The sequence below is a fragment of the Typopeltis vanoorti genome, chromosome 4, assembly GCF_054136105.1.
Source record: "Typopeltis vanoorti isolate ZY-2024b chromosome 4, IOZ_Tvanoo_1.0, whole genome shotgun sequence".
Lineage (NCBI taxonomy): Eukaryota > Metazoa > Arthropoda > Arachnida > Uropygi > Thelyphonidae > Typopeltis > Typopeltis vanoorti.
The window spans coordinates 62,085,156-62,102,178 of record NC_143552.1 but is presented as its reverse complement, the minus strand read 5'-3'; the positions used below and the strand labels follow the sequence as shown (position 1 = coordinate 62,102,178).

The 17,023-nt window shown below is 34.9% G+C and overlaps 1 protein-coding gene across 1 annotated transcript in view; it reads left to right on the top strand.

The window, feature by feature from the left end:
- The window catches only part of Mtpalpha (monolysocardiolipin acyltransferase Mtpalpha), a 255,626-nt gene extending 238,924 nt beyond the window's left edge, over positions 1–16,702 (top strand). The window contains exons 16-17 of the mRNA XM_090391226.1: positions 8,999–9,089; positions 16,225–16,702. Coding sequence (XP_090247352.1) covers positions 8,999–9,089; positions 16,225–16,431 — 298 coding nt within the window. The 3' untranslated portion in view covers positions 16,432–16,702. The remainder of the gene's footprint in view (positions 1–8,998; positions 9,090–16,224) is intronic.
- The last annotated feature ends 321 nt before the right edge of the window (positions 16,703–17,023 follow it).

The window sequence follows — 17,023 nt, the reverse complement described above, 5'->3', positions numbered from 1 at the left end:
GGTGTTGCAGTTATCTGCAGAAAATTTTTATGTATTTACAAATGGACACTTATGACACTAGAAGTGGCAATGGGGTCGGACACCTGGGCTTTAGAAAGAACTGAAGTGAGAGAAATTAGTGAGAAAAGTGAAATTGAATTTCTCAGGTTGCAAGATAGCATAGATTATTATATGGTAACTTCTATTGGATTCAACTCTTTACAGGAAGGGAGGTCCATATGAACTGTTATTGTGTGAATGTTACATCTCTGCTTAAACTCATTTGCTGATAAGTCATTATTCATTGACTGCCTCCGACAACGTATTTCATTCATTCACCCTCCAAGCAAAAAAAAAAAAAAAAAATCTTATCCTCACACTATGCTAACTACTTTTACATGACTTCCCATAGTAACTCTTTCTGGTAGATAGGCTTATACATTGGTTACTTTTGCTTATATGTTGGCTGCATTTCTTCAGCCTCATTTTCCCAATATGTGCTCACATGCATATACCATTGTTTTTGTGACACCTAATGATGGCAATGTAACATTGCCGAAATATAGAAAAGTATTAAAGTTATTATAATTAATATCTCAGTATACGTTGTTATTTCCTGAAAAAATAATAATTAAGTTTATACGTTGGTTACTCATATCTACCAGAATTACTATTATTCACAGAGATTCCATCGTGTGCAAGGCCCATCAATACAGCAAGCTGAAATTGAAAATATCCAGACAACTGAATAGATAAGATATTGGCACATCAAGAAATATGAAAATCTGCAAAAACACTCCCAGCTTCCAAGCCTCAACTACCTCCTAACAGTAAACTTATCCTTCACCCTAAAACAATGAGCACACCAGCACTTTAAAAAATTCCTGCAGAAGAAATAATGATCCATGTAGAATGAGATATCCTCAGCCTTCCCATCCATATTGCCAACAACGTCAGACTAGATGTAGCCAGTATACTCACTCATACTAAACCACCAAAAACCAAACTCTCAAGAAAAGAATTTGAAGCTCTGCAAGAAATTAAAAACAACAACGAATAATAATTACCAAAGCAGATAAGGGAAATGCCACTTTGGTTTTAAACCAATTAGATTACACAGGTAAGCTTGCCTCCTTACTTTTAGATTTCTACCTACCTTCCTATAGACTATGATCCCACCAATACACAGAACACTCTATACACTCCTTGAAAGGTTACCTCTTGGCCTGTGGCAGTCACAAACAAACTAAAATCATATAACTCTAGACACCTCCCACCCCCCCTTCCCAGATATATGAACTACCAAAAATCCATAAATAAAATGTGCATTACATCTCACTGTGGATGGCAATGATTCACCCACATACAAATTGGCCAAACATTTAGCCAAAGTGCTCACACAGTATACTTCCAACACACCTTCAAACATAAAAAAAACTCAGCCCATTTTAAATTTAGTATAGAAAATCTCACGCTCCAACACACTGACATAATGGTCAGTTTTGATGTTTCCTCTTTATTCACTCATGTCCCACTCAAAGATATATTAAACCTAATCCCAACCATATTTCGTCCCAGTATTTCAGTTCACCATGAACTCAGCCTATTTCATTTGGCAAGGAAAATTCTACAGACAGATTGAGGGGACAGCTATGAGTTCTCCAATTTCTTCATGGAGACCTTTGAAGAAAAAGCCTTAAACTCTGTCCCACATAAACCCACCATCTGGATATGCTCCACATTTTATTAACACATCTAAACAATCAACACTCCAGTATCCTATTTACCTTAGAAAAGGAAAACAACAACAGTCTCCCATTCCTAGACACTGATTATACACCAGTTTGATGGATCCCTGACAGTCTCTGTTTACAGCAAACCTATGCATACAGTTAGATACATTCACCAGTAGACTCCCCACACACTTCTAACAATATATAATTAGAAAAACCCTATATAACAGGGAAAATTAATCATTTCTGACATTACCCCAATTACTGAACTTATCCATATTATCAGCACTTTCTTAGCCAATAGTTACAATCCCCAAAAAATATTAAAACCTTGTAACCGCAACCCCTCTTCTAGACTTAAATGAACCAGTAGAACAAGCAGGATTCCATAAAGGCTTTAACACAATTGATCATATTCATACAGTAAAACAAATAATAGAAAAAGCAGAAGAAAACTATTTGCCTCTCTGTTTAGTCTTTATTGATTATGAAAAAGCATTTGATTCCATCAAAACTAATACAATAATCAAAATATTCCAGAATCAGAGAGTTCCTGGAGAATATATGTAGGTTTTAATATACCTTCTCCAGGAAATATACCACACTGCAACAGCTACAAATCCAACTTCACACGAGTAGCAATAAAATATCAGTTGAAAAAGGTGTCCAACAAGGAGACTTTTTATCACCCAAAATCTTTACAGCAGTCCTTCAAGAAATATTTAAAAATATAAACTGGACAAACCATGGTATAAAAATTAATAACAAAAACTTAACACACCTAAGATATGCAGATGATATAACTTTTGCAAACACTCCAGAAGACCTTAATATAATGATAGAAGACCTATATCATGAAAGCAGAAAAGTCAGTCTAAAAATAAACAGAGAAAAAAACTAAAATCATGTTTAATCCTTTTGTAACACCAAAAAACATAATAATAGAAAACAATTTCTTGGAAAGAATCATCATATACATACTTGGGTCATTTCATTGATCTAAACTGTGAACTCCAAAAGGAAATAAATTGGAGAGTTCAACTTGGAGTGCATTTGGAAAATTGAAAAGCATTTTTCAAAACAATGATGTCTCACTATGTTTATAAAGGAAGACATTTAACTGGTCTACACTTCCAGTCATCACATATGATTGTGAAACTTGGTCTCTAACAAAAGCAGTGGCAAATAAACTAGCAACAACTCAAAGAAAAATGGTGAGGTTGATGCTAGGCATCACATTAAAAGATAAGAAGCCAGACTCATATCACCGACATCATTCTTCACCATAAGCAACTAAAATGGAAATAGGCTGGACATCTATCCAGAAGAGAAGATGAACGATGGACCACCATACTAATGAACTGGATTCCAAAAGAAGGGAAGCAAGGCCAAGAATATCCTAAAAGAAGGTGGAGTGATAAATTGTCAAATTTCGTTGGGGAAAATTGGTCAACCATTGCCAAGAACAGAGAAAGGTGGAAAGAACTGGAAGAGGCCTTCGCCCAGCAGTGGACAGAAAATGGGTGAAAAGAACTGCAACCCCCAACCCTCCTCCATATATCCAGGTCACATCTGAAAAATAACAAAAATCCTAAGGAAATAAAACCTTACAACCACTTACAGACCATAGAAAATTGATGTTATTTATCCACTCCACCAAAAACCAGCCACATTCCCTAGACCTACCAGGATCTACCTTGATCCTGTTAGGTCTAAGATTCCCTAGATCTACCTTGCAGTTACAATGGCCAAACATGCAGGAGAGCCAGTATCAGAATTTCTGAACACAAGGACTACATTTTCCACCATTACAGCCAATCTGGACTTACTGACCATACATATGCTGGAAGAAGGCCATTCTATTACATTGCAGCAAATATAAATACAAGAGGCTATTTCTCAAATCTACCTCAGCCCTGAAAAACTTTCCAAACCTCAACAAATTTTGGATGCATGAGACTGTCCCAAATGTGGGAAGCATTCATCCTTAGATCTTCAGGCGAGCGGCCAAGACCGCCCACTAGGGGGTGCCATTTAGAACTCTAGTCCGACTTTGGTTGTCTTTCTTCAGCCTCATTTTCCCACTGTTGGTGCCTGAGTGCACGTGTTATTGTTTTTTTGTGATCCATCCCTGATGAATGCAATGTAATGTTGCCAAAATATAGGAATTAATATTTTGGTATACATTGTTATTTCCTGAAAAATAATAATTACAGTAACTCCTTGTTCTCCTCTGTCCTGTTGTATTGTTACAGGATGAGGGACTTACTTCATTCTCTTCTATTTTGTCCCATCTTCACTATTTTCACAGGGAGCACTTGACAGACCATTCGCCATTTTGGTCACCCACCTCTGGATCCTTTCCAACAATTCCACTTCCTCAGAAACTTGGTTGACCAAGTTTCTGGGGAAGTAAAAGAAGAATAATTATCTTCTTATCTCTGTTTGTTCTTTAACATCTAAGTTATCCCTTGATCTTTTTTTTGTCCACTTTTGCAACATGTCTTAGCCTTGTTAGTTTCCTAAAGATCATTCCATCAGTGTAATAAATCATCATCAAATTCCTGATATATACTTCTGGGGTGGGTACAGGATCTTATGGTAATTCATTCATTCATCAGTGGTTCTAACAGGCACTTAAGTGCCCATGACCTTCCAACTATTCATGGACTTTGCAGCCATAACTCGAGGATAAGGTGGTTAGCCTTATGCCTCCTGGAGTGTCCTATGTCTGTAGATGGATATGTTCAGGGCCAGTTTGCCTGTTCTGGGAGACCAAAAAACCTGAGTTTCTGGGTGAAAAAAAAAAATTACTTCCGTATGAGACTGGCTAACTCACCTTTCTTCGAAAGAGACCAGGTAAAGATTCCTCACATCACAGACGGGAATTGAACTCAGATCTTTCCAACCAAAGGGCTTCGTCTGTACCAACTGAGCTACAGAGGCTCTTCTTATGATAGTACTTCATGCAAAGTTACATCATTACTGACTTCCTATACATTTTCCTCCAGATTAGCCTGTTATCTGTCAACATTCCTATATTATCTAATCTTATATTTCTGTAAGGCACTTTTTTATAACATCATCTGCATAAAGTTAAGAGCTGAGATTAACTCCTCCAATTTTGATACCAGGTTTAATACTGCTTTCCTTCATAATATGTTTCATAATATAAACAAGATTCATTTGGCCATTACTGAAAATAAGTATGCACTTAAGAGTGGTCTGTTTTCTGCCTGCCTGCTGTATTACTGCACAACAAATAACTTCAGGACTGTTTGAGATATGGATTTGTGTGAGACAGATTTGTGTGACTCTAAACTACTACTTATTACAGTCAATTATTGGATTCTGAAAAAGGATACATGGAGGAGAATAAAATTGAATCTCACATCATAGTTGGAACATGTGGACCAAGCCAATGACACAGTTGTAATATCATCAGAACACTCTGATTACAGAGAACACTTCTTATTAGTCAATTATTGGATTCTGAAAAAGGATACATGGAGGAGAATAAAATTGAATCTCACATCATAGTTGGAACATGTGGACCAAGCCAATGACACAGTTGTAATATCATCAGAACACTCTGATATATAAACAAAATCAGAAGCTCTGTATAACAGAGCTGAAAAATATGACTTAAGAAATTAAGAATTCAAACTCATGAACTAATGTTGATATTGAAGATTGAACAGAGCACTGACAGAAGCAAGTTTGGCTTTCAGATGACTGAATAATGTATATAGAAAGATCTTCAGCAACAATGTGAAAGCACTATTGTTATGTGGATCAGAAATATAAAAATTCCTGATTTTTTTTTTTTTGACAAAAAAACAGGAAGCCATATTAGTTTTCAGAGTGTTTGCATAGATAAAAAGTCAAAAACAGGAAATCATATTTAGATGCTGCAGGTGATGGTGGATATCATTTAAGTTTGTGTTATGAATTTGATGAAGTAGATGTGGAGATTTTTTTTTTTTTTTTTTTTGTGAGGAAAGGGGGGATATTTTAACAGCACTTCCACTAGCTAGTGGAGTTTACTCTCACATTCAGTGTTTAAGAGAAAAAGAGCGGGGGGGGGGAGTACTGTTGCAGGTGATGAATTATTAGACATTTCACCCATGCAGGGGGCATTTGTTTTCCATGACATAACATGGTCTTGACAGTATCCGCTCACATACCACTATGTGACCTTTCTCCAGGCGTGAACTACCAGTGTAGAGGGTAGTGTGATTATGCACTAGTTGATCAAGACACTTCCTAAATCATTGCCTTCTGGTTCTATCCTTTATGCTGTCCGGCATCCAACCTTCAGAACTACTTTTCTGCTGTACCCTCAAACATGGGGAGGTTCTGAATCTCCACAGTATGTTTGACATGCACTTGAATTGTGTGAACTTACATTGTATGTTAGAAAATAAGAGGGACAGAAACCAGAATCCCTACTCTAGCATCAGCCAATTTAGGCTCCCAGTAAGCTAGGTAGCTATCACCAGTTAGGTCTACTTGGTATTTCCTCCAGCTAGAAAAGTATCCTTTGGCTGCAAGAATGCTGATAATGCTTGACTACTTTTATGGAAATAGGCACACCTCGAGAAGGTGGGATTAGCTGCTCAAGAGAGGCTGTATGCTGTGCCTCACTTAGTAGCCCATTAGTAATCTGCTTAATTTCCTTTGAGGATTCTGCACTTACCTAAAAATAATGGATGAAGTATGGTATAAATATCCCAGAAAAAATTAAAAAATATACTATTTTTTGAAATTAGCATGTTTGATTTTGATGGGTATCATGTTCATACAGATGGAAACATCTGCATATCAGCATTCTTGAAGCCTCAAGGATTACATAGGATACTATGATGGTACTTTTATAATATAAAAGTTTACATTGCTGACTTCTTATTCAATTTTCCTCCAAATTTCTCTGCTATCTGTCAGGACTCCAGTATTGTCAGATATATATTTGGTCTTTTAAGGCACTTACTGCATCAAATACCTGTTGTGCTAACCTCCTCTTGTGTTCTGTTTAAGTGACCATGCTACCTGAGATTGATTCTGCTCACACATTATTGGATGCTAACAATATCACGTGTTATGTCCTAATATCTTCATTTTTAATATAATTCTGCCATTGACACTATCTATTTACTCCTCTAATTTTTTTCGGAGTGATACCAGGTATGAGAAAATCTTTTTTTGATAATTGTTTTATTTCCAGCCTGGCTCTCATATCCATAAGTTAACAAGTTTACATTGGACAGTCTCTGCACATGTGCAAACTGTTGGGCGGCAAGAACTAGCTTTAGCATAAGATTGATGCCTCTATGTTGGGCAGTCATATTTTCACACAGCATATACAGCATGTTAATTGCAACTTTTTTAGTAAAATTTTATTTGTAAAATTAGCATTTGTGAAATGTCTTAATAATATTGATAATCTCAAATACAGTTTGAACTTATTTCAAGTTTTGTGTGTGTGTGTGTGTGTGTGTGTGTGTGTGTGTGTGTGTGTGTGTGTGTGTGTGTGTGTGTGTGTGTGTGTGTGTGAGTGAGTGACATTTTAAACAACCTAAACCCTCGCTACAAAATTTGCATCAATTTGACCGTATGATTGCATTTTTATTGATGTATGAAAGTTTTAAGAGTGCATAGTACATCAGCACTCATCTTAATTGGTCCAATGCAATTAATTGTAGGATAGTTTTGAATACTTTAATTTATCAATTAATATAATTTTAAATATGGAAAGCATAAAAGCCAAATGAACAATAGCTATGCTTCACTCACACCGTTTATGTGAGAAGCATAAAGGATTTATGCTTTGTGGTGAGATTAGATTATCACTGGCAAATAATAGAGCGAGACACATGTAATTTGAATTTTGTTACGATTTTTAAATACAGCCATATAATATGCACAGAAATGGGGGAAAAATTATCACTTGGGAAATTATTATTTTTCTGGATTGAATCAAAGAAAGGATGAAATGACTTGTTTTACTTATTTATTTATATGCAAGTTCCAACCTCCTTCAACTATAATCACACAATCTACAAAAGCTCAGGCAGAAAATGGGATGTTCAGTTGATCATCAACACTGTTTTCCATTGGGGCTAATAATGACCCACTATGCCATCTGTGCATCTGTTCAGAGGACTCAAAAATGTCCATATTTCTGACCGCACACCCAGACTATTAATGCAAATGTGATGCAATGTTTACACATCGAAAAGTGTTCTGTTCATGAAGTATTAGTATATTGTGTTTAATTTCAGGAATAATGCGAAGTCAGGAAACAATTCAGGGAGTCTTTAACAGGAATAAATGCAAAGTATATAATATCAGTGATATAGTTATTCCATGGGTGTGTGCATCGCACACCTAGCACACCCGGAATATACATCACTGATATATATGTGTGCACATGCATCCTTGTGCTTAACATAAAATATGTGCTTTCTGTATACCCATTGACTGTATTATAAACAGCTGTTTCATGTACTTTCTTCAACTGAAAATTTGAAAAAAAAAAGGATGGTAGAACAAATGGATTTAATTACTGTGTTTGACACTACAATAAAACTGTTTCTGGCATACATGTAGCATAGTGTTTGTGGAAGTGTTTTTCATTATGTCTCTTATTATTACAATTTGTATAATAAGAGACAACCTTCCAGTTGTCACTTACACAAATTGTTGCTAAATATAGTACATATACTATAAATATTTCTGTACTATATTTAGTGATACAATAAAACTACTTGTTTTTCTTACTTCTACAGTATAGTGTCTCTTGTGGATGGAATGTTTCCAGTTGGATGTGTATATTTTTTGTATGGCAAGTAGTTATGAATAATCTGTCAAGCAATGGTTATAATATATATTGATCACTGTCCATACTACATTGCTGTTGCTCTTCTGCCTTGTACTTTAGACTGGTACTTGTGCATCATCCCCCTTCATGGTTAATGCACTAACATTAGCCTTGTTAGACTGTCATACCACACTTAGATCACAACTTCTTATATCTGTGGGAGAGGGTGATGTGCATGGAAGAGTTGGTATGTTCTCATATCATTTTTATTCACTCATAGATTTCAAATATTTACTATTATACACTGCTTAGTTTCTATAACCATTTTTTTTTTTTTTTGTCTAATACCCGTGCTTTAGAAATTTTTCTGCTTTAAAGTTAATCTTTATTATGTGAATTACTTCTTTGAATAATCAGCTACTGAACATTGACTATTCAAATGACACATTATATTTAATCTGCTTAGAAATACTCAGGAAGAATTGCAGATGCGTTTGGCAACAAGATTTATAAATGAAGCAGTTTTGTGTCTTCAAGAAGGTATCCTTTCAAATCCGGTAAGTTATTTTTTGCACTTTATTTGCTGATTTATTTCCTGACCCTTTCCAGTTACTTAACTTGTTACAGCCAAGTTAGATTTTTTTTATGGCTCCCACCCAAAAAAAAATTTATTTGGAAACCTTTTGTGCATTACTGTGGGTTGGTTAAGGATTTGTGTGTGTGTGTGTGTGTGTGTGTGTGTGTGTGTGTGTGTGTGTGTGTGTGTGTGTGTGTGTGTGTGTGTGTGTGTTAACCTGATCCGGGAACCCTGCTCTAGAGAACAAACATGGAAAATTTTCAAGGGACATCATTGATCACCATCAGCTTTCTTCAGTCCACTGCTGGATGAAATCGCCCAAAATGGCCTTGTATATCCCTCGGCCATAATTGATATTATAGAGAGATAATCTAAAAACTCTGCTCCTAAGACCAAACATAGAACTTTTTACATCTCCAATAATAGGATGATAGTCCCATACATGGCAATTTAGTTTATCTACCAGCTAAGGTTATCTGTAAGGATAAAAAAATCAGAACTCCCTGGTGGACACAGGAAGTTAAAGAGGCAGTGAAGGAAAAGAAGAAAGCATATCAAAAGTTCCTGGCAAATAAGTCAGCTTTTACTCTTACAGGATACAGAGACAAATGTAAGAAAGCTAAACAGTGTGTAAAACTAGCTAAACAAAAGTCATGGGAGGACTTTGGCAAGAATATAGAAAATAAATATCAAGAAGGTGGCAAAATATTCTGGAGGTTGTTGAAGAAGCTTAGGAATGGAGGAAAGAGTGCTGTAAAAGGAGTTAGAGATGATAAAGGCGACATGAAAACAGGAGAAAAAGATATCCTTGAAGTATGGAGTAATTACTTTGAAAAACTGCTAAATGAAACAAGCAGTGACACAGTGGTAAAAAATACTGACCAGGCATGCAGTCAGGAATACATATCCATACTTGAAGTAGAAAAAGCCATCAAAGGCTTGAAATGTGGAAAGGCAGCAGGAGTAGATGATATTCGACCAGAAATGCTGAAGTATGATGGTATAAAAGTCTTACAGTGGCTGCACTGCATAGTTCAGAAAGCCTGGACAGAGGGACGAATTCCCAATGATTGGAGTAGAGCTCTCATAGTACCCATATATAAAAAGGGAAATAAAACTGAATGTGAGAATTACAGAGGTATTTCCCTAGTGAGTGTTAATGGCAAGATCTATGCAAGTATACTTGAGAAACGGTTAAGAAGAATTGTGGAAGAAAAGCTTGGTGAAGAACAAGCTGGATTCAGGCCAAATAGAGGCTGTCAGGATCAGATCTTCACTTTACGACAAATAGTCGAGAAAGCATGGGAATATAACAAAGATCTGTATTTAAGTTTTGTCGATTTGGAAAAGGCATATGACAAGGTGCCAAGAGAGAAGCTATTCAATACGCTGCAGTTATATGGTGTCAATGGGGCATTATATCAAGCAATACTTAGTCTTTATTTGAGTTGTAAGTCAGCAGTTAGAATTGAAGGAAGTACAGGAAGATGGTTTAATGTTAAATCTGGTGTGAGACAAGGATGTACATTATCCCCTCTGTTATTCATTATCTATATGGATCACATTATGAAGGAAAGTGGTATTAAACCTGATATCAAAATTGGAGATGTTAATGTCAGCTCTTTGCTTTATGCGGATGATGTTATACTTATAAATAAATCTGCTACAAGTCTGCAAGATTCTCTGACTAAATTGAATAGCTGTTGTAATAGATATGGTATGAAGGTCAGCAATAAAAAGACAAAGACAATGAAAATAGGCAGAATCATTGAAAATGTCAACTGTGTTGTGAATGGACAACCTGTGGAACAAGTAAAACATTTCAGCTACTTAGGCACGATTTTTACTGAAGATGGTAAATTAAATATAGAAATAGACAACAGAATCAGCAAAGCTGGTATGGTGGGAAGTCAATTGAATAAATTCATATGGAATAAGAGAGAAATTAGTCGGAACACTAAATTAGCTGTATACAAGACAGTGTTCAAACCAGTTTTAACTTATGGATCTGAGAGCTGGGTCAGAAGTAAAACACTTGACCAAAGACTAGAGACTGCAGATATGAGAGTCCTGAGAAAGATTAGAGACGTGAACAGATGGCATCAATGGCAATATCATATTAAAAATGAGGATATTAGGAAAGAACTTGACATTGTCAGCATCCAGGAATGCGTTAGCAGAGCTAATCTCAGGTGGTATGGTCACTTAAATAGAATGGTAGAGGAAAGATTAGCAAAACAAGTGTTCTCTGCCAAATTGGCAAGAAAACGACCCAGAGGAAGACCAAGATATAGGTGGATTGATACGGTACAAAGTGCCTTAGACGATAGAAATATAAGATCTGATAATGTTGGAGTCTTGACAAGTAACAAACTGATTTGGAGGAAAATGGTAGATAGGAAGTTAGTAATGATGTAATTTTTTCATGTAGTACTGTCATATCCTGTACACCCCTTGAGGGTATATGGCAGGAATTTGATGATGATGATTATGCACTATGAATTGTTGGAACATCCACCCTATTCCCCAGATTTGGCTCCCTCTGAATTCTGTCTCTTCCCAAAACTAAAAATCTTCCTCGCTGGTCAGCGTTTTTCTTTGAATCAAGAGGTGATTGCAGCTATAGATGGATATTTTGCAGATCTTACTGACAACCACTACAGGGGCGGGATAATGGCGCTTGGGCATCTCTGGAATAAATGTATTAGTCTTAAGGGAGATTATGTTGAAAAATAAAAATAATTTCAAAATTATAAATTCGTTTTTTCATTGTTAGGCCGAGAACTTTTCAGACCAACCTCGTATCTAGTACTGAGGCCATTACTGACCACCCTCTTACTCAATTTCTAGATGACTTTCTGCCCTCCCCCCCCCCCCACACACAGACATCTTTTGTGGTGCTTCCTCCAGCCAGCTGAGAATTTCCACCAACTCCTACAACCCACAAACTCTCAGTCTGTCCTCATAAGGAAAATTCCACGGACTGCTCACCATCTTGGTCACCTGCTTCTGGATCAGCTCCACCAGTTCCTCATTCCCCAAGAAACCCAGGGGACTAAATCTGTGCACATTAATCCAATTGTGGCCAAAACAAAATCTTATAAAGAAGAATGACAACTTCTTTATATCTGCCTGTTAGTGTGTGTTCTTGAATAACCAAATAATCCTATGCAATACATTGGCCACTTTTTTCAGTAAGTATGCTCTCTGAACTTCAACTCCCTATCTACCAACACCCCAAATCCTTAGCTTCATCACTTTCCTGGATTACAGATTAGTAGGTGTGAACTGTAGCAAACACCACTATACTGAAATAATGTGCTATAATGAACTATGGGAAAGCCCCAGCCCAATGCTATTTTAAACTCACTGCCAAGTAAAAAAGGAAATGGCAGAAAATCATACATCGACAGCAGAACAGTATTTGTGGCAGGAAACCATACATAATATTTTTAAAAATATTACTGTAAGTTAAGGTAATATGACATTCCTAAAATTTAAACAATTTTGCATTTGCATTTTTATAATTCCATGTTCCACTTAGGAGGGTGAAGGACGCTAGCAGCACTGTGTTTTCCACGGTGTCATATTGCTACGCGTGCAAGCATATGCATGTCATAGTGAGATGCAAGCTATTAGTGTAATGTGGCACTGTCCGTCGTGCAGTTCCACTGTTGGAACTGCACGACATAGTTTGCGGCAGTAGTAGAGTATTTGCAGTGCTTATCGTGTTTACTCCGTCTCTTTAAATATTTGGACATTACAATTTAAAGACATAACATTTGTTATAGTAATTTTTAAGTAATTTTGTATTATACTAAACTGTATAATTTTATCGATAATAAACAATATTTGTTCATGAAACAAAACAAGAAGAATATATTTTATTTTTAAGTAATTTTGAATTATACCAAACTGTATAACTTCATCGATAATAAACAATATTTTTTCATGTGTAATTTTTTTTTAAATTTTTACCATAATTTTGATATTTTATCCAAACATTTATACACTGTACTTACAGTGTGTGTCTATATTTTGAAAGTTGCAGCACGATTTCAAGCCACGAGCTGCCACTGTTACATTAGGAGGCCTTATTATCCAGGTTATTGCTAAGGTATTAGCTAATTCCTGGAATTGGATGAACAGAGTTCTTATTATGAACAATAAGGTATTGGGGAGGAGGTAAGCCAACATTAAAATACCATGTTTTGGAGACTTGAGCATATCATTTGTTATCAAGATTAGAAAAATTAATTACAGCCTCACATGCTTCTTTAAATTTTCTTCACCTCAGAACTTAGATCAGTAGCAATTTTGTCTGTCCTGTGGACTGTATGCTCCATCCCATCAGCATGATTTGGGAACCTCTGCTCAAACTTTTTATCCATCCATGAGATCCTCAAAAAATTGTCTGAGAGAATTGGTGGTTTTTAAATCTGATTTATTGAAATATCATACTAGCTTATTTTTCAACATTTTTTTCATTTTTTAACAAGCTTTTATTATATGGAATCCCTTTTAACCTATAACACTCTGATTCTGAAAACTGGAAATATTACTTAACAAAAAATAAATAATGCACAAAGCTGTTAAACAGAAGACATGTATGCATATTTCACTATCCATTTATCAAAAAAGAAATCTCCATGCTCTAAATAAATTCATTTTTTTTTTAAGTTAGAAGTACTGAAATGGCGAAATTAGATTAATCTACACTATGCTACACAGCTGCTATTGGGAGGGATTGAGTGCATATATATGATGTTATACACTGAAGCAACTCCTTACTATAAAAATAATTTCTTATGGCATTTCAAGTTCTTACAAAGAACTTGAAACTTCGCTTCTTTTTTTTTTTTTTTTTTTTTCATTACTTTAACATTAAATATAATATTCAAACATGTATTTACTATTTTTAGTTTCATCATTTTTGGCAAAAAATAAAATAAAATGTGACAAAGAAAAAAAAAAAAGAAAAGAATATGTGATCAGATGCATGATTTCTGAATGAAATTTATTATGGCTACATATCAATCTGCATGATCTAGACTGCAGATTGATAAATAGCCATAATAAATTTCCTTTGGAATAGGATCTCACCTATGTGGGATTAGTTAGACTTTTAAGTAGTTATGATGAGTGAATTTATTATGTGCAAGTCAACTGTAACAAACATAAGCACTTCATATATTGCATATGAATGGTGAATAGTGTATGTCTCATGTGCCTCTTCTCAACAGTTCTGTACATAGAGAAAGAAAATATACATTATTCCTGAAAGGAGACATATACTTCATGTATTGTAGAAGTACAAGAATGGAGAAGCTGCTAAGCTTGTGAGGAGAATCATTGGCATGATTTATAATGACTGAAAGAAAATGGCACCACTTGCATTGATTTTATATTCTGAGCAAGTCATGGCTGGTTTGAACAGTTTAAGAATAATGTGTGTCTGCTTAACATCAAAAAAAGAAAATTAAGTCAACTGGAGATTTAGTGCAAAAATTACAAAAAAAAAGACAAGGACAGAAAGATTCAAAGAAGAATTTAAATACGTCATCAAGAAAGAGATTCCTAAACAGATTCTTTACATAGATAGGGCATTTTTGGAAAATAATGCCCTCATACATCTTCATATCAAATAATTAAGAGAAAGAAAAAGTGTGTCATTTCTAAAACAGTTATGGAGTAGTTTAAAACTTCAAATTTCTCCTTGGCTTTAGCCTTCATCTACCATTTCAAACTGTGCTCTCAGAAAGCTGTTTTTAAACCAAGCTTGCTATGCTGTCATATTCCAGTCATAAAGCTCAAATCATAGCATTGCTTCTTTAAGACTGCATAATATCCAATTCATTATCCTACATCAACCAGTATTGTGAAAAAATAGTTTATGCAATATAAATAAAGCTTTGCCACTCCTTGACAGTGTTCCCTTAATCCTGTTAAAATTAATGACACAACTGACAACATCAGAGTTTTTTTTTCCCTTCAGAAAATACTTTGGCTGGAGCTTTCAGGGCATTTTGTTATACCGAGTGAATTCCTTATATCGGTGTTTGCTATAGCAAGAATTGTGCTGTAGGGAGCCTCTGTAACTCATTCAGTTTTGCTGATGCCCTTCAATTGGAAAGATCTTAGTTCAAATCCCATGCAGGATGCAAAGTATCTTTATCAGGGCTTTTCAAGCAAAGGTGAGTTAGGCAGTCTTGTATGGAGGTGGCAGTGTTTTTCCTTGCAGAAACTCAGGGCTTTCATCCTACATATAGGCAGTGTGGCCAGGAGAACACACACAATTTACATACCAAATATACTTATAGGCATAGGGCTAACTTTATCTTGGAATTATGGTTATGAAATCTAGGGATTTCTTGGACAGTTATGGATGTTTAAAGGCCCTTTAAGAGCTGTAGAAGAAGCAGAATTCAGCTGTACTGATGACATCAAGTTTGAGGCACCCAAAATTTTGATACCCTCTGAGTTGCTACTTTACTCAAGTAGTGTAAAAGCATAATAATATTGGTATGATGGTAATGGGTTAAATGGTGGTTTTGTAAATATATTTTATTTTATTTAAATCCTGATCCAATATGAACAAAAAAAAAATACCTGTTTCGTGGGTTTTTGCACGTGAAGTAACTATAACATTGATTTCATAATGAGTTGCCCTAATATTTGTCATAATTAGAGATGTATAGTGATCTATTAATTGCTGTTATAAAGCATTCTATGTTTTGGAACATCATAACTCTTAGTGTGATGTTCCAAAAGGAAAGCATTGTCATTAAGTTATTTCATGCACAAAAATCTAGTTTAAGATATAGCTTGTTTTGCTATAGTTTGAAATAGATAAATGAAATCTGCATTTTGTTATATTAACTTCTGTTGATTTTCATACTGAATAATCATATATATTGAAAATCATACAAATATTATCAGAATTAAATAGGAGAGAATAAAAATAAACATATTTGTTTGTTTTTATTTTTATCAGGAGGAAATGATTAATTTATTAATGATCATTTAACATGAAAATGAAAAATGGTTAATGACAGGCCACTGGTTTTGTTAATTAATATGTATAATATATTTTTATTCTTCTCTATAATTTCTAGCTGGAAGGTGATATTGGAGCAGTATTTGGACTAGGATTTCCACCTTTCTTAGGAGGACCATTTCATTATATAGATGCTTATGGAGCTAATAAAATTGTGAAAATCATGCAGGAATTCTCTAATCTTTATGGTCCACAGTTTGCTCCTTGCCAGTTATTAATTGACCATGCTAATGATTCTAGTAAAAAGTTCCATGCTAAGAAATAATGTAAATATGTTTCATACATACATGAGTTGCAGAAAAAGGAACATTAGCATACCCTTTATATTAAAAGTTATCAAAATAAGTGATTTATTCCACCTAACTGAGGATATGCCCACTTTCATGGACTCATTTGCCCATTGTTCAATCGTGTAACAGCAAGATTTTAGATGATGACGTTTTGTATAATAAGAGTGCAATCAAGATGACAATATTTTCTATTCTAATTTCAATAATGTGGCTGTATTTATTGTGATTAAATGTTTGCAATTTTTTCTCTCTGAGTGTTATTGGAAATGTAAACAGAGCAGGAAATGATTTTAAAAAGAAATTATATTTTATTTATTTATTTTCTCATGAATCATAGTGTTATAGACCAGGTTTAAGAATGCTGATATTTTAAATACAAATATTTACTGAAAACATTAAGATGTGTTAGTTACTATAACTTCAGTTATTGCTATTGCATTTTGAGTATAAAGTTTTTTAATTTGGATTTGGCATCCATCCATCTTATAGCTATAGTATTTTCTTCTATTATTATTATTTTTAACTCTCATAGTGAAATCATTTTTTATGTGTACACTTTAACCTTGA